The sequence below is a fragment of the Loxodonta africana genome, chromosome 2 (genome assembly GCF_030014295.1).
Source record: "Loxodonta africana isolate mLoxAfr1 chromosome 2, mLoxAfr1.hap2, whole genome shotgun sequence".
Taxonomy (NCBI): domain Eukaryota; kingdom Metazoa; phylum Chordata; class Mammalia; order Proboscidea; family Elephantidae; genus Loxodonta; species Loxodonta africana.
The window spans coordinates 19,977,326-20,000,619 of record NC_087343.1 but is presented as its reverse complement, the minus strand read 5'-3'; the positions used below and the strand labels follow the sequence as shown (position 1 = coordinate 20,000,619).

Below are 23,294 nucleotides of genomic sequence, written 5' to 3'. Positions count from 1 at the left end.
CGGGACTTCCCGTCTAGCTGGTACTAACTTCCGGCTGCGCCGGAAGTTCCCTCAGGGAGACGCGGGGAGCCTGCGGTGTTTTGATTCTGTGGGCAGAGAGGCGAGTTAAAGTCTGAGAGGGCTGCGTGGGGTCAGGGCTTTGGTCACTGGTTCGTAGCTGAGTCGCGGCTCATTGCTGGCCTGGCGATGGCGACGTACACGTGTATCACTTGCCGGGTGGCGTTCCACGACGCGGAGATGCAGCGAGCCCACTACAAGACGGACTGGCACCGCTACAACCTGCGGCGGAAAGTGGCCGATATGGCCCCGGTCACCGCAGAGGGCTTCCAGGAGCGGGTGCGGGCGCAGCGGGCCTTGGCGGAGCAGGAGAGCAAGGGCACGGCCACCTACTGCACCGTCTGCAGCAAGAAGTTCGCCTCCTTCAACGCCTACGAGAACCACCTCAAGTCGCGGCGGCACGTGGAGCTGGAGAAGAAGGCGGTGCAGACGGTGAGTCGGAGGGTGGAGATGATGAACGAGAAGAACCTGGAGAAAGGGCTGGGGGCCGACGGGGTGGACAAGGATGCCATGAACGCGGCCATCCAGCAGGCCATCAAGGCGCAGCCGTCCATGTCGCCCAAGAAGGCCCCCTTGGAGCCGAAGGACGAGTCCAGGGGTCCGGTGGCCCCGGCAGACAGTCGCCGTGTGACTCACGACCGAGAGCCGGCCGAGAAGCCTCCCCGGCTCCAGTGGTTTGAACAGCAGGCGAAGAAGCTGGCAAAGCAGCAGGGGGAGGAGAGCGAGGAGGAGGAGGAGGACCCGGACGAAGACGGTAATGGCCCTGTCGGAGAGGGGGAAATGGGGATTGACACTCGAGGCTGACGGTCCGCTTTCGAGTGAAAACTGAAGAGCGAGGGCGGCTTAGATGCTTACTGAAGTGCCTTATTTGGCCAGCATCCACATAGGGGATTCTGCCTGTTTAACATACCATCATATATTCAAGGCTGAAACATTACCTGGGAAAAAGAAATGGTTGCTTACTACATATCTGTAGGATGAATTGGAAGACTGAGTGAATAACTAAAGGTTGGTGAACCCACCCAGAGGTGCCTAGGAAGAAAGGCCTGGTTATCTGCCGCCAAAAAATCAGCCATTGAAAACTGTGGAGCACAGCTCTGCTCTGAAACACATGGGGTCACCATGAGTCAGAGTCAGCTCCACTGGCAACTGGTTTGGTTTTTTGGCTTATAGGAAGACTTGCTCCTGTCACACCATCTGATGTAGAATTTGTGATTGTAGTGGGTTTCCAGGTATGATGGGTTTGCACTTAATTTAGTTTATCAGAACAATAAAATGAAGGGCTCGCAATCAGCTAGCCAACCTGAAATGTGTGGTTTGAGCCAGTAACCCAGCCCCCTTGACTTTATGGATGATTTATTTCATTCTTTGAGGGAGCCCTGGCAGTGCAGCGGTTAAGCACTGTGCTGCTAACCAGAGGGTCAGTGGTTCGAACCCACCAGCCACTCTGTGGGAGAAAAGATATGGCAGTCTGCTTCCATAAAGATCACAGCCTTGGAAACCCTATGGGGCAGTTCTACTCTGTCGTACAGGGTCACTGTGAGTCGGAATCGATTTGATGGCAGTGGGTTTGGGTTTCAGTTTGATTTTGTTCTTTGCTCTCACATCCTAGTAACACTGATGTTGTATGTGTTCGTATAGCACGACCGCTACCACACACACACGCACCACAGCGTTCTTGAGAAATAGGAGAAACAAGCACTGTTCTAACAGCTTTTAAAATGCCATCATTCAGCCAGATAGGAGGCCGCTTAAGCATGTGTGCAGCCCTGGGTTAGGTGCCACGAGGCATAGAAAGCAGCAGAAGACTTACCTTCAGGAGCTTACCCGGTATGGGAAGGAGAGATTAATGAAGAAATCTCTTAGCCATATGTACTGGTCTGCAGGAAATGAGCAGCTGAAATTCAGATCTCGAAAAAGGATTTGCACCTGTCTCCCCAAATGTAGGAACTGTCCCACCTTGTGTTTGTTGATCTTTGTGATACCTCTGATTGCGGTTATCTCTTTCCTTAAACTGACTTTGTTTTTCAAAACTCTTGCCTTGAAGGTTGGGAAGATCTCGATTCCGATGAAGAGTTGGAATGTGAGGATGCTGAGGAGGTGGAAGAAGGTGCCGAGGAGGACGGGACTGGGGAGCGACCACCCCTTGGCGCCATTCCTCTAACAGAGTGCTTATTCTGTTCCCACCATTCAAGCTCCCTGATGAAGAATGTGGCTCATATGACAAAAGTCCACAGCTTTTTTATTCCCGATATAGAATATCTTTCTGATCTTAAGGGACTGATTAGATACTTGGGTAAGTACAGTGGTTTTCTTTTTAACAAGGAAAAACCACATTATTGAGGGGTAGGGCTAAGGGAGTGACGTAGTTCCCCTTTTCTGCATTAGTTCTGTTTCACATCAACCTTCGATTGAATTACCTGCTTATTTTGGGAGAATCAGAATTTCAGTGAATGTTTTTTGAATCGTGGAGATAAACGGTGAATCGTAATCTGCCTACCAAAAGCTTCTTTCCTATTTTTTCCTCATTGTTTTTCCAGGGGAGAAAGTTGGCGTTGGGAAGATTTGCCTGTGGTGCAATGAGAAAGGGAAATCCTTCTACTCCACAGAGGCTGTACAGGCGCACATGAACGACAAGAGCCACTGTAAGCTCTTCACAGACGGGGACGCGGCTTTGGAATTCGCAGACTTCTACGATTTTAGGTATGTCTGTGGTTGGCACTGGGAGGTGAAGTGAGGTGGTCATATTTACGTTGGAGTGGTATTAGTCATGTGCTGCTGTGTGTCTGGCACAGGACCTTGTGTGCTTAACAACCCTTACAACCCTTGGAAATTAGGCCTTTCTGTGAGATAGTTATTTCCTCCAGACCCCCATCCCATTTTGTAGATGAGAAATGGACTTTAACACATCTGGTAAAGAGCGAACTCAAGCCCAAACTTACGTTTTCCCTGACGCTGAAACTTGTTTTTGATTTCTGTTGTTAAATGCTTAGAGGTTGTTTTGCTAGTTACCTTTTGTAGGGAATCTCTAAACCACACCAAAACCCATTGCTGTGGAGTCAATTTTGACTCACAGCGACATCTTGATCTTACTGTAATCGGAGTGCTTGAAGCAGATACCAGAGATTGAGTCCAGTGGGTACAAGCAGCAGCTGTCTTGGAGTGCCACAGTGCTCACTCATTACCCTGGCTCTTCATCCTCACTCTCTTCATGATTTTATGCCGGATCCTCGCCAGTCTCATAGGTTTCAGTGACTGCAGTATGCTAATGACTCCTACATTTCTGTCTCCAGCTTAGCTGTCCCCTCAGCTCCGGACTTACATATCCAACTGTCCACTTGACAGTTCTGCTTGAATGTCCAAAGGAGATACTTAACATGTTCAAAATCTAACTCCTGGTATGCCCCCAACCTGCCCCTAGGTAAATGAGAACTCTTTCTGGTGACTTAAACGAGAAACCTTGGAGTTATCCTTTACTCTTCCGTTTTCTTGCACGCATACGTTAGTTCCATGACCTTAGGATATCTCCAGAAACTGACGACTACTCACGACTTTCACTGCTGCTACCGCCTGAATTGTTGCAGTAGAGTCCTGCCAGCCTGGTTTCCCTACTTTCATTCTTACCCCCCTGCATTCTGTACTCAACACTCTACCCAGAGGGATGCTTTTAAAACAGAAGTCGAATCAGATTCTACTCACTTGGCTTCCCATCTTAGCATAGAAGCTAGAGTTCTTATAATGGCCTCCAAGGCCCTACATGATACAACCCAGCAGTGTTTCTGGCATTTTGTTCTATTTCTTACTCATTGTTCCAGGAGGGACCCTGGATTCCTAGCAAATGTGTTTTTCAGGATGTTTGCCTGTGTACTCTCCCCTCAGTTAAATGCCTCAGCCCCTTCCTTCCTTCCTTCAGGGCTTGGCATAAATTTCACCTCAGAGCGACTTGCCTTGACAACCTTACATAAAATATGTTTACTCGGTCCTTTTTGGAGCCCTGGTGGTGAAGTGGCTAAGAGTTCAGCTTCCAACCAAAAGTTTGGCGGTTCGAATCTACCAGCTACTCCTTGGAAACCATGTGGGGCAGTTCTCCTGTGTCCTGCAGGGTTGCTGTGAGATGGAATCAACACCAGGGCAATGAGTGTGGTTTTTGTAGTCCTTTTTACCCTGCTTTATTTTTCTTCATAGCCCTTACTACCATTTGACATATATATTATTTGCTCGTTATCTCTTATCTTCTACTAGGGCCTAAGCTTCAGAAGGGCAGCACCTCTTGTTCACTGAGTGTTGCTCAAACTGTTGATTTGAATTGAAGTATATAACTAATATAAATGGTTCGGAAATGAATTTCCTCAAGTTTAAATATACTTTTTTGGACTCTCTAGGTTTTTATTCTACTTGTACCTAGAAGTGAAAAGTGTGAACTATGCATGTTAAATTATTTTCCCCTTAAAAATTTTTTAAAAGTTCATTAAGGAAAACTTGGAAATTAGAAAGCCTTCACATGCAAAACCATCATCTATTGAGTGCTTACTCTACCCGCTGCACACAGCTCTGAATGCTTTTATGTGGGTTACCTCAGTTAAAAATGATGAAGGGCCTGTAATTCCGCCCCTCCCAAGACAACTGCTGCTAATGTCTTATTCTGGACTTCAGACATTTTATTGCAGAATAATAAACTTATAGAAAAGTGCATATGTGAACACTTACTATAGTTCAGTGAAATTTGAAACTGAACTCCCTTACATAACCAGCACATAGATCAAGAGCATCATCACCGGTACCCTGGCGTTTCCCTCCCTGTCCTCCCAGGTGCTACCACTGCTGTCTCCAAGGAAAACCACAGTTCTGACCTCCAGTCAAATAGATTAGTTTTGCTCATTTTTGTACTTTTTATAAATGGAATCACAAAGAATATACCCTTTGGAGCCTGACTTCTTTTATGCAACTTTATGTTTGTGACTTTCATCCTTGTAACTGGTAGGTAGCTGTAGACCAAGGAGCCCTGGTGATGCAGTGGTTAAGCACTCGGCTGCTAACCTAAAGATCGATGGTTTGAACCCACCAGCAGTTCCACAGGAAAAAAGACACGGCAATCTGTTCCCAGAAAGATTACAGCCTAGGAAGCCCTATGAGGCAGTTCTGCTCTGGTATATAGGGCGGTTTTGAGTCAGAATTGACTCAGTAGCACACAGCAACAGTTGTAGATCATTCATTCTCATTATTCTGGAGTATTCTGTTGTGTGAACCACAATATTTAGTCCACTAATGATGCACATTGGATTGGTTTCCACTTTGAGGCTATTGGGGATGATGCTGCTAGATAATCCTTTCCCGTTGCTGCTGAGTCAGCTGCAACTCAGAGCAACCCTATAGGACCTCTAGAGTAGAACTGTCCCATAGGGTTTCCAAGGAGTGATTGGTGGATTCGAACTGCCGACCTTTTGGTTAGCAGCTGAGCTCTTAACCACTGTGTCGTCAGGGCGCCAGATAATTCTAGTATGTTCCTTTTGGTAAACACATGTATGCATATGTATAGGGTATATCCCTAAGAATGGAATTCTCTCAGAACAGAGGATGTGTGTATGTCCAGTCTTAGAAGATATTATTTTCCAAAGTGGTTCTCCACACTTGTAGAGGGAAAGTTCTGCTTCTCTCAGACTTTTTCATTTTAGCCATTTTGGCAGGGATGCGGTGGTAGTCCATTGTGGCTTTAATTTACATGTCCCTGATGGTGAGTGATGAAGTTTGAAACCCTTTTGTGCATTAACTGGCCATTTGGATATCTTTTGTGAACTAGCTGATCAAATTCTTCGTTCATTTTTCTATTGGGTTGCCTCTCTTACTGTTAACATTTTAATGTGTGTTTTTCCAGTCATTTTCTATGTGTATATATGAATATATGAATTTGTGAACAGTTCTTGGAACACAGATATTCTTCAAGAACCGCACCGTCCAGTATGGCAGTCACTCGGTATAACCATTGGCAATTTAAGTTAAATTAAACATTTAATTCTTCGGTTGCATCTCACATGTTCAGCAGCCATGTGTGTCCAGTAGCTGTGTATTGGGCAGCACAGACAAAGAACATTTCCATCATCATAGAAAGTTCTCTTGGACAGTTAGCTATTCCAGAACTCGTTTTGTAATGGTTATCCCCTACTGTGTGTTCTCCCCATCCTCTCTGAGTCCTGCTGCCTTCCTGGGGTGAGTGAGTGCAGTTACACATCGTTTGCTCACTTTCACTACAGAGAAGATGCTAACGGATTGTTTTCCCCCAAAGGCCTTTCAGCTGGCAGTCCCCTCTGAGGTAGCCTCGGGTTTGCGACATTTGCAAATACGGTTTATATCTTTTAATCACACTTGAGCTACTGGTCTCTCTTTGCCATTTCACTGTTACAGGAGTAGCTATCCAGATCACAAGGAGGGGGAGGATGCCGGTGAGGCTGAGGCTTTTCCCTCAGATAAGAATGTGGAGTACGACGACGACACCATGGAGCTGATTCTGCCTTCTGGTAAGTGCACTTGTCAGACTAAATAGCTTACTGCTAAGAGGGGTTGTTGGAGAGACACATTCCACCATCTGTTACCTTCCATACTGAGAGAAATAGGACTTCAAACGCAAAGTGTACCTGGTAAACTCTGAAGGTTGTCTCTTGTTGTTAGTGGCTGTTGAGTCAGTTCCAGCTCATGGCTGCTTTGTTTAAATTGGGCCATTGTTTTTACTCTCATTTCTGTTATGATTCAGGATGTTTTCATCTGGATTTTCTTTTCTTTCTTGTATTTATTGTAAATATGTAGACCTTTTCTAATGTTTTTCCATTTCCTGGTCCCATCTAAGTTTTGTGTGTTAATCTTGTCTTTATTCTTTGAACTGATTCCTTTTGCTGCTTTTTTCTTTCCTGCTTATGTACTTGGAGTATCTGGTATTTTTGCTGCTTTTTGTATGATTTACCCTTTCAAATATGGACTTAGTTCTAGCTGGTTTGGTATCAACCTTTGTCAGTCTCTACTTAAGAGCATTAGAAAGAGTAACGTCATTCTCCTTAGTTGACTTGTTTCCCCTTGATCACTAGCTACACTGTACGCCGTCCCTTGTACAGAGTGTCTCCCAGAAGGACCTAGGCTTGACTCACATTGGCTGCACGAGTGCACATAGGTAATACATATGATGCTGGCATTTGGTTGGTTGAAAATGTGGCTGAGACTCTTCAAAGCATCAGAAACAAAAACATACAACGTATTGTTATCTTTTTTCCCTTAAGTTTCATGTACTTTCAATATTTTAATAATAATCCTTTAATCATCACAAAAAAACCCTGAAAAGCACGATGTTATTCTTTGGTTTTAGTGTAAGTTAAAATGCTGTCTGTCTTTGTAAAGGCCTGGTCCAGCATTTATGTTGTGTCCTATTGTTGTTGGCTGCAGTTGAGTCAGTTGCGACCCATGGCAGTCATGTGTGTGCAGAGCAGAACTGCACCATAAGGTTTTCAAGGCTGTTGTGACCTTTTGGAAGCAGATTGCCAGGCCTGCCTTCTGAGGCGACTCTCAGTGGGTTCAAACTGCCAACCTTTCAGCCAGTAGACTAGTGCTTAACTGTTCGTGTGCCACCCAGTGAATTTTCAGTTCATTCATGTAGAAATGTGATTACTTCACAAGGGAGTAAAACCTAAATATAATCTGATGTTTTTGGTTACTGTGGTGATAAATATGAGATTTCTTTTTTCATTTGTAGGATTCATTTTTTAATTTTTTGGTGACGGAAATTACCCACATTTCTAATCCTGGTATTTTTGGAAAATACAAAAAAGCAGAAGAGAGTAAAAGTACTTGTAGCATGCTCTTTTGGTGTTGGTGGTTATAAAATAGGAAACAAGAGCCCCTTTCTTCTACGCCTCTACCCAGCGGTTACCATTACTGGGAGTTTGGGGCTCATCTCTCCCGGTGAACATGTGTACGTACACATATATCTGTGTATTCAGAATTGGTTTCGGCTTTAAAATAGAAATGAGAGCTTATTCTGAGGATCGTTCTGCAACTTGGCCTTTTACGTAAGGTGTCGTGTAACTTTTCAAGTGGTACATACAGGCCTATTTCATTTCTTTTTAAGACCTGTGTAGTATTTTTGTGTGGCTATATAGCTTAACCTTTTAGTCATAGAATTTAAAGCTGTGCTGAGGATGAGATCTTAAATCTTCACCTTAAAAGCACAATAATCTAGTTTCCTATTTAATGAAATAAATCTCCTAAGGTTTTTTCCTAACTCTTCTAGTACTAATTTCTTAGCTTTCCTGTTGGTATCACATGTAAAGATAAAAATACTGCTTTACGGCAGTCACGCTAGACCAACTTGTGGCTGTCTTTCTTAAATACGTGTTTCAATGAGAACAGATTTTCCTGAAAAGAGTTACAATCTTATATTGCATTTTCCCCCCAAGGTTTTCAGGTCTAGTAAAATCCCAGTTATCTGGCGGTTGGTCTGCCAGAATCCTTAGGATTCCACAGAAGTGCTGGACACAGATGTGTCCAAGAAAAAATACATCCGTGGTAGGTAAAACACCACTTCTTAGCACACAACCAGTGCACACGATTGAAAAGAGGCAAGGATTGGTTCGTTTATGTGTTGGTCAAGTGTCTTACTTACACACAACAGAATCCATCCGGGCTGTCTTAAGCAGAAAAGAGTTTTATTCCAGGTTATTGGGTCACCCACAGAATCTTTTCAAGGGCTGAGGAAACAGATTCAAGGCTAAGCTTTTAGAATTAATGTCCAAAACCAGACCTCAGAACACCCCTGTCAAGGAAACCATTGCTACTGCTGTCACCATGCTGTGAACGCCAGGAACTTGGTTCTGGGGGAACTGGTACTACTGTAGCCGTGAGTCCTGAACTCGACCTGCAACCACTGCTGCCTGAGAAAACTTCTGGAGCCACTGTTGCCCACCGGGGGCTGCTTCCTACAGGGCTGCTTCCTCATGCTGCTCAGAGTTCCCGGTGGTAGTCTGGTTTGGATGTGTCTGATTGACAGCGCCTTGGTTGCCTGCCTGCGTTCTAGTTGTAGGGGGAGGCTTAGAATTTGAATTCCACCTCCTGCTTTAGGGAACAGGACTCAAGGGTGATAGGGAAAGATGAAGATAGGCCACGGATATGAGAAGTGTCTACTGTTGTTGTTTGTTGTGTGGGAAGAAAAAAGTGTTGTGATTAGCTCATGAGATTGGGAGAAGACGACATGTCAGAAGTAAAGGAATGGGATGGTAGAGATGACAGTAATGCTTTTAACAGTACCTAGTATTTACTGAGCAGGTAGTACGTAAAGTTAGCACGCTCGGGAACATGTATTATCTGTACCAAAAGCCTACGAGGTAGATCTTATCCTCATTTGACATAGGAGATAACCAAAGCTTAGGTTGACCAACTCACCCAAGAGTGGGCCTTTTTTACCACTTTGCTGCCTGCCTCTGGGGGTTTGCAGTAACGGCGGGGCAGGAGCAACATGCCCTGCCAGAGGAGAAGTCTGCCATGAAGAAGCAACCCTGTGGTACTGCTTTACACATAGAGTAATACGACTTAAGTATAGACAGCCGTCTATAACACAGAATGATAACCTTTTAAGGCTAAGGGCTGCTTTGTTGTATGACAGTGAAAGCAACGGGCAGGCAAAACCTGTTTTGAAGATACGATTCTCCTCACCGTGATCAGAAAGCTGTATATAATGCAGTAGAATATTATGGCTTGTACATACACAGGAGCAAAGCAGGCCTAAATATATTACAAGGAGTCTCTTCTGTTGATTTCTTGTTTTCACTCTTATGCGAGTACCAAACGTTACGTCATAAATATGTCAGTGCTGCTTTTCCAGGATGACTGCTGCATTTGTTGAGCCCCTTGTCCCGTTAGCTTCCACTTCCTTAATTGTGAGCAGGACAACAACAGAACTTAGGCAGGGACTGTTAAGATGGCTGAATGAGATAATCCCCCTAAAGCAGCGTCTGGCATGTAGTAATGGTACCAGCTGCCACTGAGTTGATTCTGACTCACGGCGGCCCCACGCGTGTCAGAGAAGAACTGTGATCCACAGGGTTTTCAGCGGCTGAGTTTGCAGAAGTAGACCACCAGGCTGTTCTTCCAAGGCCTGTCTGGGTGGACTTGAATCTCCAGCCTTTTGGTTAGCAGTGGAACACCTTCGCTGTTCACATCACCCAGGGACTCTGTATCCATGCCATATCCATATCCATACTAGCTCCCTGTAAATATTGGCTTCATTTTGCACCTACTTTAGTACGTCGTATTACAAAATATTCATAACAATGAGCATATCCTATTTAAGAAATACATTTGAGAGAAATTTTCACTCGGACTGTAAATTTTGAAACCTAGATGAATCCTCAGTTAAAAAACATGTCTTCCTAGGGCAATTAAGTTTTTAAGGTTAGCTAAAGCTGAAAGGTTGGGTATCTTCTTAGGATACGTTCTTCCTTTCTCACCTCCAGGCAGTTACTAAGTGCAACTCCTAAATGTCGTTTGAATATTTGTTTTGTTTTCTCTTTATTTGTCCATGTCACCATTACAGCTTCCTGTCTAACCCAAAACCCATTGCCATCAAGTTGATTCTGATTCATAACAACCCCTCTAGGCTGTAAATCATTATCGAAGCGGACTGACAACCTATTCCTGCACAGCGTCTGGTAGGTTCGAAGCATCGACCTTGTGGTTAACAGTGGAGTGCTTAACCACTGAGTCACCAGGGTCCTTATAGCTTCTTGTCTGGCCATCTCAATATGGTCTCCTCACAGCCACGAGAATATTCTTTCTAAAACAAACATCAGTCTGTTTTCTTTACCCTCTAGAACTCCACCATTGGAGCCATTGTCTGCAGGATAACTTGTAGTTTCTCCAGTTTCTTGGGTGCTCTGGGCGTTTCCTTTGCCCCCCTTTCCCCCCCACTGGCTTTGTCCTCTTAGCCTTTGCATGCACCGTGCCTGTCTCACCCTGCACCTTCCTGGACTCATATCCTGTCCAGGCACTGCCTAAGGTGCGTCTCCTCTGCCCTGGTGACACTTGCATAGCTGTCAGGACACCCATCTTGCTCCTTTGTCATCACAGACATGCTTGTCTGTCTTCCCCCGTTACGTTTGAGAACAAAGACTGCTTCTCTCATCTCTTTCATTTCAGTGCAGGGTATGACCCATGCAAGAGTCAGATAATGTTTATTGATGAAGTTTGGAGAGGGCTGGAGGCAACCTTTAAAAGAAAAGCAGGTCTGATTCCCTGGGGCCTGCAACAGTAAAGGAAAAGGAGAAGGGAAGGAGCCTTTCTAGGCTAAAAAGTAGCCCTGGAGGCGGTTTGGCTGCATATTTTCTTACTGTGCCCTTCTGAGTCTATAGAGAAGAGTGTTTAGCCTGCAGCATAGAGTCAAAGAAGAAAGTGGCGTGAGATTAGCTTGAAGGGCCATTTTCTCTGATTTTTAAAGCATGGATTTCCTTGCCCACAGCTGTAGGTCCAGTTACGGAGCCATGTTGTTTTTAAGCATTCGGTGCTAACCTTAGGCCAGCTCTTTGACATTGACTTGGAGGTAGTTAGAGTTTGGTGTTAGAGTACTGTGAAATACTGTACTTGTAGGCAGACTCAGGAAAGGCCTCACCGGCAGCCAGATAACCTTAACCCAAGGGTTCTTAACTGAGCCGGGCAAAGGTTTTTGTGTGGGTTTGTGCTGTTTCCTAGGGAAAGGCCATAGTTTCTTAAAGTCATCTGTCAGGCCATGCAGATGTTTTTAATCTGCTGTGTCTGGGGCTGTGTGCATCTTTCTGGGGAAAAGCTGTAGTTTAAGGGCATCTGTGAGCTGGAGAAGACAAAGAGCCACTAATAAAAAACATCAACCAAATGCAGACTATTTACAGCCTTCAGGAATCCCCACAGAATAGAATTTGTTTAAACAGCAAGAGAACATAGCCTTCTTGGTGAACTAAAACCTGCCAATATTCTGGAAGTTCTTCCAGTCAGACTCACACAGGGCTTTTAATGTCATCCATGCTTTCAGCATCACATGTTTTCAGAGCTGGTCATCTTTTAGTCAGTCACAGCTGCAGTGAGATTCGACAGTTTATAGTCCATTGGTTTCCTCCTGTGTCTCGTTACTGGGTTGGGGATTTTGTGATGACTAAGAGGATCAGCAAAAAAGAGGAAGACCCTCAATGAGATTGACACGGTGGCTGCAACAATGCGCTCAAAGATAGCAATGATTGTGAGGATGGCGCAGGACCGGGAAGTGTTTCGTTCTGTTGTACGTAGAGTTGTCCTGAGTCGGGAGTGACTCCATGGGACGTAACAACAAGAGAATGACGATCTCTGGATAAACACAGTATAACTACGTAGTGGCCTTACGCCCACATGGCTTACCTCTTTGAACAAGTGCACGATTCTGCAGCCTCTTCAGTTGTGCTCAGCTCTATGACTGGGTTCGCATGAATATTAACGGGAAGTTGATTTGGAAAAGATGCTCATGTGGAAAGTATAGAGAGATGTCATCTACTATACTTGATGAGCGGTTTAAACTGGTTTCAAAAACAGTCGTTTTGGTACTTTAAAACTAGTTAAGTCAGATTGGAGTTTAGTAAAATCCTCAAGTGGCTGACCCCAAAGCCTGTGACGAAGGGCGGCGTCCAGTAGAGGGCACTGTGAGCATTTCTTTTACAGAGTTCTCAGCCATAGTCCTGGAGTTTACTTCATTGCTCTTCAGTTAACAAGGACTAAGCTGGTGTGAAAGACACATTCAGTTAGCTGCTGACAGCCTACACGAGACTGGTGGCGGATCCACGAGAGATACGTAATTACATTCTTAGGAAAATTATAGCTCCAGGGATTTTCTTTTCCAGTATCTGATGCCATCATTTTATAAGGCTACTAAGAAGAGGTGGGCAGTTTTGTAATTGGTTGTTGGTGCAGTGAATGATAGATGGATAGGTTGTGTGCTTCCCTGTAACTCAGACATAACCAACCTGTTATTCATTGGGCAGTCACAGTGTTCTAGAAATAATGTGTCTGGAGGAGGGCCTTCAAGTTGAGCTCTTCTCAGCACCTTGTACTTGGTGCTAAATGTCAGGTGCTCGTCATTGACGCAGCCCAGGAGTAGATACTCACAGACAACAGGCTTCCAGTTCTCTGCTGCCAGCCGTTGGAAACCATGGCCTTGAGTAACAGAAGCCTTTTCAAAGACGTCTTAAAAAGCTAGCTTCAATAAGGCATCTCTCCAATTGCTACTTAAGAATATAAATATACTGGTTTTTTATATACTAATGACCAGCATCATTGTTTACTGATTTTGGAGCAATGGTCATTGCATACCTAGAGCATCCTGACATAACGTTGTAAACAGAAAATCTCAGTCCACGGTGCTGGGTTCCTGCTAGAGTCCTGACTTAGGATTCGGCCTTCACCCAGCAGCTCCAGCTTATTTGGTTCTTGTGGCCTGAGAGCTTTGTTGTTAACGCTTATGCCGCCAGAACAGCCAGGCTTCTGGGAAACATTTTCATCCATATTGGTATCGGAAGACTGTGTCTGCTCTCAAACAGGCTTTTAAAAGGTTTTGTTGGTCATCTCTTGGGTATGATCACAAAACAATCATTTGAAAGTAGCTACTTTTCCATATCCGTGTAGCAAGCAAATTATTTTCCAGGTGGCTTGCCAAGTAGTAAAGAAGCTTGTTGCTGTTGAGTCGATCCTGATTCACAGTGATCCTACAGGGCAGAGTAGAACTGCCGTCATAGGGTCTCCAAGGCTGTAAATCTTCACAGAAGCAGGCTGCTACATCCTTCTCCTGTGGGAGTGGCTGGCGGGTTTGAACTACTGACCTTTTCCTTAGAAGCTGAATGCCTAGCCACTGTGCTACCAGGGCTCCTTCTGCCAAGTATAAAAACCAAAACCAAACTCACTGATGTCGATTCTGACTCATAGCGACCCTATAGGGCAGGGTAGAACTGCCTACAGGGTGTCCAAGGCTTTAATCTTTAGGCAAGCAGACTGTCACATTTTTCTCCTGCAGGGCAGCTGGTAGGTTCAATCCCTGACCTTTTGGTTAGCAGCCACGCACTTAACCACTGCACCAACAAGCATAGGAATTTAAAATAACCTGACGGCATTTTTTTCATGCAAGTTAAAGGTCCAGATCTTCAAAGCAAATACAGCTGTCTACAGTATTTTGTAGTATCCTGTTTATAAGCTCTTCACACAAAAGGTTCTGAAAGAGATGGTTTGTATGTGTAAATGTAAAACTTAACCAGACGATACATATATGGTTCTACCTAGTACTAGTTTTCTGTGGAAATTGCTGTTTCGTGGCTTGTGTATAGCTGCCATTAACTCATACCTACATATTTATGTCTGTCTGGGCAGATATTTGAATGCTTATGTCCTAACATTATCCTGAAAGGGTAACTTGTGTATGGAGTCCCTGGGTGTTTAAGCACGTGACTTAGCCAAAAGGTTGACAGATTGAACCCACCCAGAGGTGCCTCAGAAGACAGGTCTGATAATGTGCTTCCAAAAGATCACAGCCTTGGAAACCCTCTGAAGCAATTCTACTCTGCATGCATGGGGCCTCCATGAGTCAGAATTAACTGGACAGCAGCTGACAACAGCAACATCTTGTATTTGGTACCGGAAACTCTTGGCTGGTGCCGATGCTGGTGGCCGGGGGAGCACGTTTTTGCTCTGATGGTGCCTGGAGTTAGTCATCAGTGAAGGCTGCCCTCATCGATTTCACCTGCCGGGAAGCTAAGACACAGGGCTCAGCACATTTTTCCTATTTAAGGCTGGATAGTCAGTAGTTTAGGCCTTGTGGACTGCTGGGTCTCTGACAAGTACTCAGCTATGCCCAATTGGTAGCATGAAAGCAGCCAGAGATAATACCTATGTGAATGGGCGTGTCTGTGTGCCGGTAAAACATTATTTACAAAAACAGATCCAGTGACTGGCTGGATTTGGTTCACTGGCTGTAATTGGCTCACCCCTAATTAACATATCAGATGTGCCTCACCCTTAAATAGGAACCCCTAACGGTTCCTGCAATAAATATCTTTACTGCCGGTGTTCATTAGCTCAGCTACAGAAGTCCGAAAGCTTTTGGCAGAATCAGTGCCTTTATCCCATAGGTTTGCGAATTGAAATGTACAGGGTCTCTCCTTTCCCCACTGCGTTACAAAACGATAATGGGCCTGTGGGACAGTGATATATACAATCGTGTATTGTAATGACGTGAGAAAAACTCGGTAATTAAAATGAGAAATTCATTTCTGAAGGCATGATTGACTTACACTTTTCCCAGATCCTTCTAAATAAGCAAAAGCTGTAGGAAGAGTAGCGTAATCATTGTGTTTAATTCTAGTCCCCAAGGTGATCACAGCGGTTTAGAAAGCAATAGAGCAGATTCCTCAGCCTCAACACCGTAGACGTGTGCAGCCAGATAATTCTTTGTTGTGGAACGGCTGTCCTGTGCATCATAGTGTGGTTGGCGGTGTCCCTGATCTCTACCCACTAGAGGCCAGTAGCACCTCTCCATTCGTGACAACCAGAATGTCTCCGGTCATTGTCAGAGGTCCCCTGGCGGGCGGGTGGGTAAAATTGCCCCTGGTTGAGAACCACTGCAGTAGAAAATTTAAGCAAAGGAAAGGTGGATGGATTTCTGTTCAAGTCCTGGACTGTGGAGCGTAGACCTAAACCTCAGGACCACTATCTATGCGTAATCCCCTTTGTACTGAAAACAGGCTAAAGCCCTTATCTCCCAGGGCCCTCCCTGTGATTTGTATTAGCGCCGGCTGCTTTGTGAGTTTCTAGGGAGGCAGGTCATATGTGAGAACAAGACACTGAGTTTTCCACTTAACAGTGACTTGCTCATCTGTTTCTTTAATCTGTCCTCTGGTTTTCTTTTCTTGCATTCCTTCTCCCCCTTTTACTTAGTGTTTTGTCTTTCTTTAGCAGGTGCAGTAGAGTGCTGTTTGGTCTGGCACTATCATTTCTTATTTGGAAAGCCCTTGCTTTCTAGCTCCACCTTGAAAAACTATCTTCCTCAGTGTTTTCATCCTGTTCTTTTGAAAAACAGGTGCCAGAGTGGGTCATCGCTCCCTGATGAGATACTACAAACAGCGGTTTGGCTTGTCAAGAGCTGTGACAGTTGCTAAAAATAAGAAGGCAGTGGGCAGAGTCCTCCAGCAGTACCGAGCCCTGGGGTGGACCGGCAGCACAGGTATGGGGATCCTCGTGACCGGGGGCTGGCCCAGGAACTCATTTCCAGAGGGGCTTAGTGGAGTCGTTTCCATTTACACTGTCCTTTGGAGCCTCTCTTGGGGAGCTTAACTTCTTGGCTCAGGAACTTCCCGCACCACTTCATAGATACACTTATGACAGTAAGCCCAAAGCTCCATTATGTAAAACTTCCCGTTTCGGGCACAGAGCCCTGGTGGGGAAGTGGTTGAGGGCTCAGGCTGCTAACCAAAAAGGTCTGTGGTTCGAATCTACCAGCCACTCCTTTGGAAACCGTATGGAGCAGTTCTCCTCTGTCCTGTAGGGTCACTATGAGTCGAAATTGACTTGATGGCACACAACAACAACACATTTCTGGCACAATGACGCTGTAAAAAATGCTGATCACCGTTAACTTTTTCCAGAAGAGAATGGTTATAAAAGTATTCAGTGAGCATCATAGGTTGAATTATCCTGGTGGCCACACACAGGAACAAAATAGTAGTCTAGTGGTTAATAGCATGAGCTGCTGAGTCAAATATGACTTCCAAGGTGTACTTGGAGGTACTTAGAGGGTAATCATGAGTAATTGAATTAATCTGGCTAAGCGTCCGCCTCCTCATGGATGAAATGAGAGGCTGATAGTAGAGCCTGCCTTAGTTCTGAGGACTGAAAATCACATTGCATGTGGAGTACATTGCTGTTGCCTGACAGTCAAGGCTGGTTATACCTTCCTCTTTTTGTAATTTTCCCAGAAAAAACTCAGAGTAAGAGTCAGAAGAATAAAGCCATTGAAAATTGTTAAACGTTGCAATCTCATCAGTATGAAATTATTAAAATCCACTCTGCTGTCTGAAGCCAGTTATCCCTAGAGGTTCAGGGAGAGCTTCAGTCCAGCCCGAGTGAACTGGAGAGGGTGAGAGGACATAGCCTTCTGAGGGCCTGAGGCTCTCAGGAGATTAAAATCCACGCCGCTGTCTGAAGCCTGTTACCCCTAGGTGTTCAGGGAGAGCTTCAGTCCAGCCCGAATGAACTGGAGAGGGTGAGAGGACACAGCCCTCTGATGGCCTGAGGCACTCTGGCAATTAAAATCCAGGTTGATAACGTACGTGGTTTCCTTCATCGTGGCTTCTCGGGAGCTGTGAGGCCACTGGAATCTAGCAGACACTGATTGCATCTCACTCTCGTCAGAAATGATTGTCTGACTTGATCTGTAGTTGTTGCCTTTTGTCTGCCCCCTCAGATCAATAGGGTGTCATCTTTTGGGGTTCATAAGCCCCTTCGAGATGATGAAAACTAAAGACGCTCAGCCCAGAACGATGTGTGTGTATACAGAAGGTCTGGTGTGCAGTCTGGGATGTTCATGGGCCCCGAGATCCATTGCTTGGCGATCCCAAGGTAGCATTCCTGATTTAAATACAAGAACCCAGTCACCCCAGAACAACACGTGGACTCTGCGAGGATGAGGTTTTCTCTGCTCGTGAGTAACAGCTTCTTTGCCTTGCTTCTTGTCGCCCTTTCAACCACAGGAGCAGCTCTTGTGCGAGAGCGGGACATGCAGTACGTCCAGAGGATGAAGTCAAAGTGGATGCTGAAGACAGGAATGAAGAACAATGCCACCAAGCAGATGCATTTTAGGGCACAAGTCAGATTCTGAGCGTCTGTCGGAGTTGGGGTTTCCGTCTCCTGCACGAGCTCCCCTTGCCTGAGCACGCCAGTGGAAGCGGGTTGTAGGATACACCCTTTTTGCTGCTACTTCTCCCTGTACTTTGTCTGTTCTGACCTCATAATAAAAGTCAAAATCAATCTGGTTTCCAAGTGTCATTTTCAGGCAGTTTTCAAAGTCTACATTTCCACAAAGTGAGCAGTGTCTCTGCTGAACCCTTGGGACCTGCTCTGCTGTCTGGCAGTTGCCTTATTGCCTTGGCTTTTAAATGGTTTATGACTGTCAGAAAAACACAGGAAATGTCGAGAGTGACTTGTCCGTGCCAACCTTGGTTTAGCTTTTGGAAGGATAACCTAACCACATCATGGCACTGGAACCCATCTAAGGTGGTTTTAAGGCTTACGTAGGAGGAAAGTTGAATGTTGTTTATTTGAATGTATCCTAGCTCGTGAGGGCTGAGTGGCTCTGAGCACTGTCATTAAATCCAGACAAAGTTACAGAAGCTTGTTAGTGGGTTGCTGTAAAGGTGAACACAGGAAGAGTGCCATGCTGGGCTCGCAGGCTCAACTCCCAGTGCTGCGTTCGCTGGAGCAGTTAGCTTAGGAGGGATATACGTAGGAAAGGCTTAGCTCTCATTTTAGAAAGAAATAGGGGAAGATGGGAAGTGAGACTAAATGTGAAGTTCAAATCCGTAGAGCTACCTTTGTGACTTGGGAGAAGAGACTTGGTTTTTTTAAAATCTGTTAAGTGGGGGAGGGGGGTTAAAGATCTCAGGTTGTGGTGGTTAAATAAGTTGGCCAAAGGGCCCCTTCCTCATGCAGTCCCGGCACAGGGGAGGTCTTTGTGTTCTCCCTCATGGAGCAAACAAGCCGTGCAGAGGAAGGCCGATGGTCTAGCCTTCTTGGTACTCTGAGTAGTGCTGTCACGGATGCCAATAGAATGTGCTTGCTCTCACAATATGTTAACCAGAGCTTTGAACTGGCTCAAAGGCCTGGTATTAACCAGCACTCACCTGCTAGGGAGATGTGTTTTTTTTTAATTGCACGTAGAGTTGAATTAATTCTCTGAGTTCATGGGTTCACTTTTACCCAGTAGTGGAGGGCTCCTCAGGTTTTTCTTTCGCTCTTTCATCCTGTCCTTTACTGTTCTCCCCCCACAGCTGTCCACTCGTGTTTGACATGTCTTTAAACCTGTATCCTGGGAAAATCCAGTGTTTTGCATATGGTATGCTTTTAATTTAACACAGTTCGTTGAACGTAAGGAGCCCAGGTGGCGCAATGGTTAAGTACCTGGCTGCGAACTGAAAGGTTGGCAGTTGGAACTCAAGCAATGGCTCTGTGGGAGACAGGCTTGTGGTCCTGCTTGCATGAAGATTATAGCCAAGAAAACCCTATGGGGCAGTTCTGCTCTGTCACTTGGGGTCGCTATGTGTTGGAACTGACTTGCCGGTACCTGACAATTGAATGTACGTCGTATTGTGCTATAGCTCTTGCTCTGTTTCTTTTTCATTTCAACGTTTTTCACTCAATATTATATATGCATCACCAGTTTATTGCTTCCAGCTGTTGTGTGGTAGTCCATGGTGTGTGCTCGCCACGTGTTACTCGTGTTTCCCTGCAGGTGAGACCCTGGTTGTCTCCCACTCCACTCACCACACAGCTCAGCACTGCTGGTGTGCACCTCGTTTGTAGACATCTTTTGAACTCTTTGAGTCTTTATTACCTAGCAATGAGGACTATATGTTTACTGACTTGTAAAGTCAAGAGCTCAGGCTGCTAACTGAAAGGTCAGCAATTCGAATCCACCAGCTGCTCACTGGAAACGCTATGGGACAGTTCTACTGTGTCCTATAGGGTCACTATGAGTCAGAATCAACTCGACGGCAATGGGCTATATGTCATATATATGTGTATATAAACACACATATGTATAAAATGCTACATAAGCTATAAGCATACATACATACAAAAGTCGTACGGGGCTTGACCTTAATGAGTAGGGTTTTTTTTTTCAAAGTAATTCCATTTATTCTATTAGTCACTTCTTCCCCTCTTCAGGAGATACTGTCTTCTGATTTTGTTTTATGGAACAAGCCATTGTCCCTCACCCCCATCTACATTATAATTTTATAAAATTCAGTATTTTTGCCTTTCTGGAGTAGAACTCGTTTGCAGGGAGGAAAGAAACAGACTAAAACATCACCTCTTTGTAGTTAAATGAGCAAGACTAGCAGGACAAATGGACTAGTTACTTGGGGGTCCTCTGTGGTCGTAAGCATGGGAATGTCCTCGGTATTCAATTTCCTTGTTCTGCAGCAGGTGTTTATGTTCCATTATCTAGATCCTCTCTGCTCACCATGCTCTGTTCTCTACCTCTAATTACTTGGGCTTCCTGGCCCATTTGCAGACGAGTAATTGCTATCACTTCTCCCTGTTTCGGGTTTTACAGCTCTCTGTTCTTGTATCTTACGTCTGTCCTGTTGAAAAAGTGAACGCACATGTGGGCAGAGCCTGCCAAACGAAGCTCCTTGCTGAAAGCCTGGAATGTTATGTCTTTAACTTCATCCTTTATAATTTTAAAATTTGCTCCTTGATGGCAGATAACTTCCCTGATATCATGAAAGATGAGAAGATATCTACCCAAGATGCTCATCAAACTCCACATAAGGTAGATCTTAAAAGAAAGTCACCAAGACATATTATAATCAAACTAGCCAAAACCAAAGATAGAGAATTTTAAGAGCAGCTAGGGATAATCGAAAAGTCACCTACAAAGGAGAGTGAATAAAAATAAGCTCAGACTACTCAGCAGAAAACATACAGGCAGGAAGGCAATGGGATGACTTATATAAAGCGTTGAAGGAAAAAAATTTGCCAGAATCATATATCCAGCAGAACTTTCAAATATGAAGGTGAAATTGGGACATCTCCAGATAAACAGAAGTTCAGGGAATTTTTAAAAACCAAACCAAAACTACAAGAAATACTAAAGGGAGTTCTCTGGTTAGAAAATCAATATCAGGTATCAACCCAAGACTAGAACACAGAGCAACTAGAAGTCAACCCAGATAGGGAAATCACAAACAAATCAAGATAGAAAACGCTCAAAACAGGGAAACAGCGATATATCATTACATAAAAGAAGACAACATTAAAGCAATAAAGAGGGATTAAGAAATGTAGCCATAGATCTTTCACATGGAGAGGAAGACAAGGCGATATAAAGAAGTAAAAGGTTTAAACTTAGAAAAATAGGGATAAATACTAAGGTAACCACAAAGGAGACTAATGGTCCTACCCAGTGCCGTCAAGTTGATCCTGACTCATAGCGACCCTATAGGACAGAGTAGAACTGCCCCATAGATGGTCCTACTTATCAAAATAAAGTACAAGAAAAAAATAAAATTATTTCCTTATAATTGAGATAGTGCTTTTCTTTCTCCAGGTTTTTAGTTCTCCGCATTTCTTTTTGATCAAAAGAGCTAATCCAGTCTGCATCCATAGTTCCTCCCAATGCCTGTTGCATTTAAGGCAGTTGTCTAAACTTAAAATGGATACAACAGGGACCCTCTTACTAAAGGTTCTTCTTTATCGGTACCAAGCTAGTGTCGTGTGCTGCAGCTGGCTGACAATGACTTGCATGGAATCTTTCCTCCTGGGAGTAAGCCCAGGACCAGATGGCCCTGGCAATGTGGCTCGTCTGTCTTTAGCTTGAGACATCAAGACTGGAATCAAAGTGAGAGAATGTAATCTTGTCCTCTCTGTGTTCACGCTGTAGAAGCCACTGACAATGTTGCTGCTTGTTTTCACCGCCCATCTCCAGAGAAGACAGACACTGGTTTGATGTCTTCTTTCTGCCTTGCGTAGTACGAAATTGTATTGTACTTTTGTTGTTGGTAGGTGCTGTTGAGTTGGTTCTGACTCATAGCGACCCCATGTAAAAAAAAAAAAAACCAACAGAACAAAACACTGCCTGGTCCTGTGCCGTCCTATAATCCTTATGTTTGAGCCCATAGTTGCAGCCACTATGTCAATCCATCTCATTGAGGGCTTCCTCTCGTTCACTGACCCTCTACCTGACCAAGCACGATGTCTTTCTGCACGGACTGATCCCTCCTGACAACATGTCCAAAGCACATAAGACAAAGTCGCGCCATCCTGTCTTCTAAGGAGCATTCTGGCTGTACTTCTTCCACGACAGATTTGCTCGTTCTTCTGGCAGTCCATGGTATGTTCAATACTTTTTGCCAACACCATCATTCAAATGTATCAATTCTTCTCGGGTCTTCTTTATTCATTGTCCAGCTTTTGCATGCATATGCAGCTATTGAAAATCGCCTCATTGTACTTTTCCTGAGAATAAGATATATTCAGGTACCATTTTTTAAATTCTCCCCTGTGAGGTGTAGGTAGTATTCCTATTTACAGATGAAGAAATAGAGAAGTTCAGTAACTTTTCTAAGGCCACACAGCTAGTAAGGAAGGCAGAGATGTTGCTGTCTGGCCCAACTATTCCCCGTGTTACAACATGCTATACGGTGTCTTCAACATCATTTCATCCTAAGGAGCACAATCAGAAGGTGGAGCTATAAAAATTCCTCAAGTCCTTTGAATTTGCAGCGCCATTGAACAAACTGTGTTGTGAGTTTAGATGTTGTGTGCTGTTGAGTTGATTCCAACTCATAGTGACCCTATAGGACAGTGAAGAACTGCCCCCTAGGGTTTCCTAGGCAGTAATCTTTATGGGAGCAGGTCATCAGGCCTTTGCTCCCACAGAGCAGCTGGTGAGTTCAAAACACCAGTCAAAGTTAGCAGCTGAGCACTTAACCACTGAACAACCAGGGCTCCTTCGAAATCTAGAAATCCGTGCAATCTAATGTTTACACTAAAACATGAAAGAAAATATCACCCTTTCTGGACTATAGGAGCCCTGGTGGTGCATTGGTTAAAGCGCTTTGCTGCTCACTGAAAGGTCAGTGGTTCGAAGCCACCAGCCACTCTCTGGGAGAAAGATGTGGTGTGGCAGTCTGCTTCTGTAACGACTGTAGCCTTGGAAACCCTACGGGGCTGTTCTTCTCCGTCCTATAGTGTCGTGATGAGTCAGAATCAACTCGACAGCAATGAGTTTGATTTTTGGTTTTGGTTCTTGCCTATAGTCTGAACGACTTTTGCCCCCAAACTAATTTTATTGTTAATCCTTTTTGTTAAGGTACTTCCTCTACCTTGATTATCATTTCTAAATCCTGGTAAGACCTCAGTAGATATTATTAACTTGGAATTCACAATAATTCCTATACAGGAGACCAAATAAAAGCTGTGTTGCTAATTCTCAAAGTACAGAC

General features: G+C 44.6%; 1 protein-coding gene across 2 annotated transcripts; it reads left to right on the top strand.

The window, feature by feature from the left end:
• Positions 1 to 11: 11 nt before the first annotated feature.
• ZNF622 (zinc finger protein 622) lies at positions 12 to 18,093 on the top strand. 2 transcript variants are annotated; one of them, XM_003408150.4, is made up of 6 exons: positions 17 to 811; positions 2,105 to 2,353; positions 2,598 to 2,760; positions 6,457 to 6,569; positions 16,148 to 16,291; positions 17,817 to 18,093. In XM_003408150.4, exons 1-6 carry the CDS (start codon positions 187 to 189, stop codon positions 17,942 to 17,944), a joined length of 1,422 nt encoding a protein of 473 aa, XP_003408198.2. In that variant the 5' UTR covers positions 17 to 186; the 3' UTR covers positions 17,945 to 18,093. The 2 variants fall into 2 exon arrangements, with proteins under 2 accessions (XP_064126833.1, XP_003408198.2); XM_064270763.1 differs by lacking the exon at positions 16,148 to 16,291 and having other exon boundaries at positions 12 to 811.
• The last annotated feature ends 5,201 nt before the right edge of the window (positions 18,094 to 23,294 follow it).

Coding starts and splice junctions, on each gene's coding strand:
- ZNF622 (XM_003408150.4), top strand. CDS start 187: ATGGCGACGTACACGTGTATCACTTGCCGGGTGGCGTTCCACGACGCG. Junction 2,354..2,597: donor GGGACTGATTAGATACTTGG/GTAAGTACAGTG, acceptor TTGTTTTTCCAG/GGGAGAAAGTTGGCGTTGGG. Junction 16,292..17,816: donor GGGGTGGACCGGCAGCACAG/GTATGGGGATCC, acceptor TTTCAACCACAG/GAGCAGCTCTTGTGCGAGAG.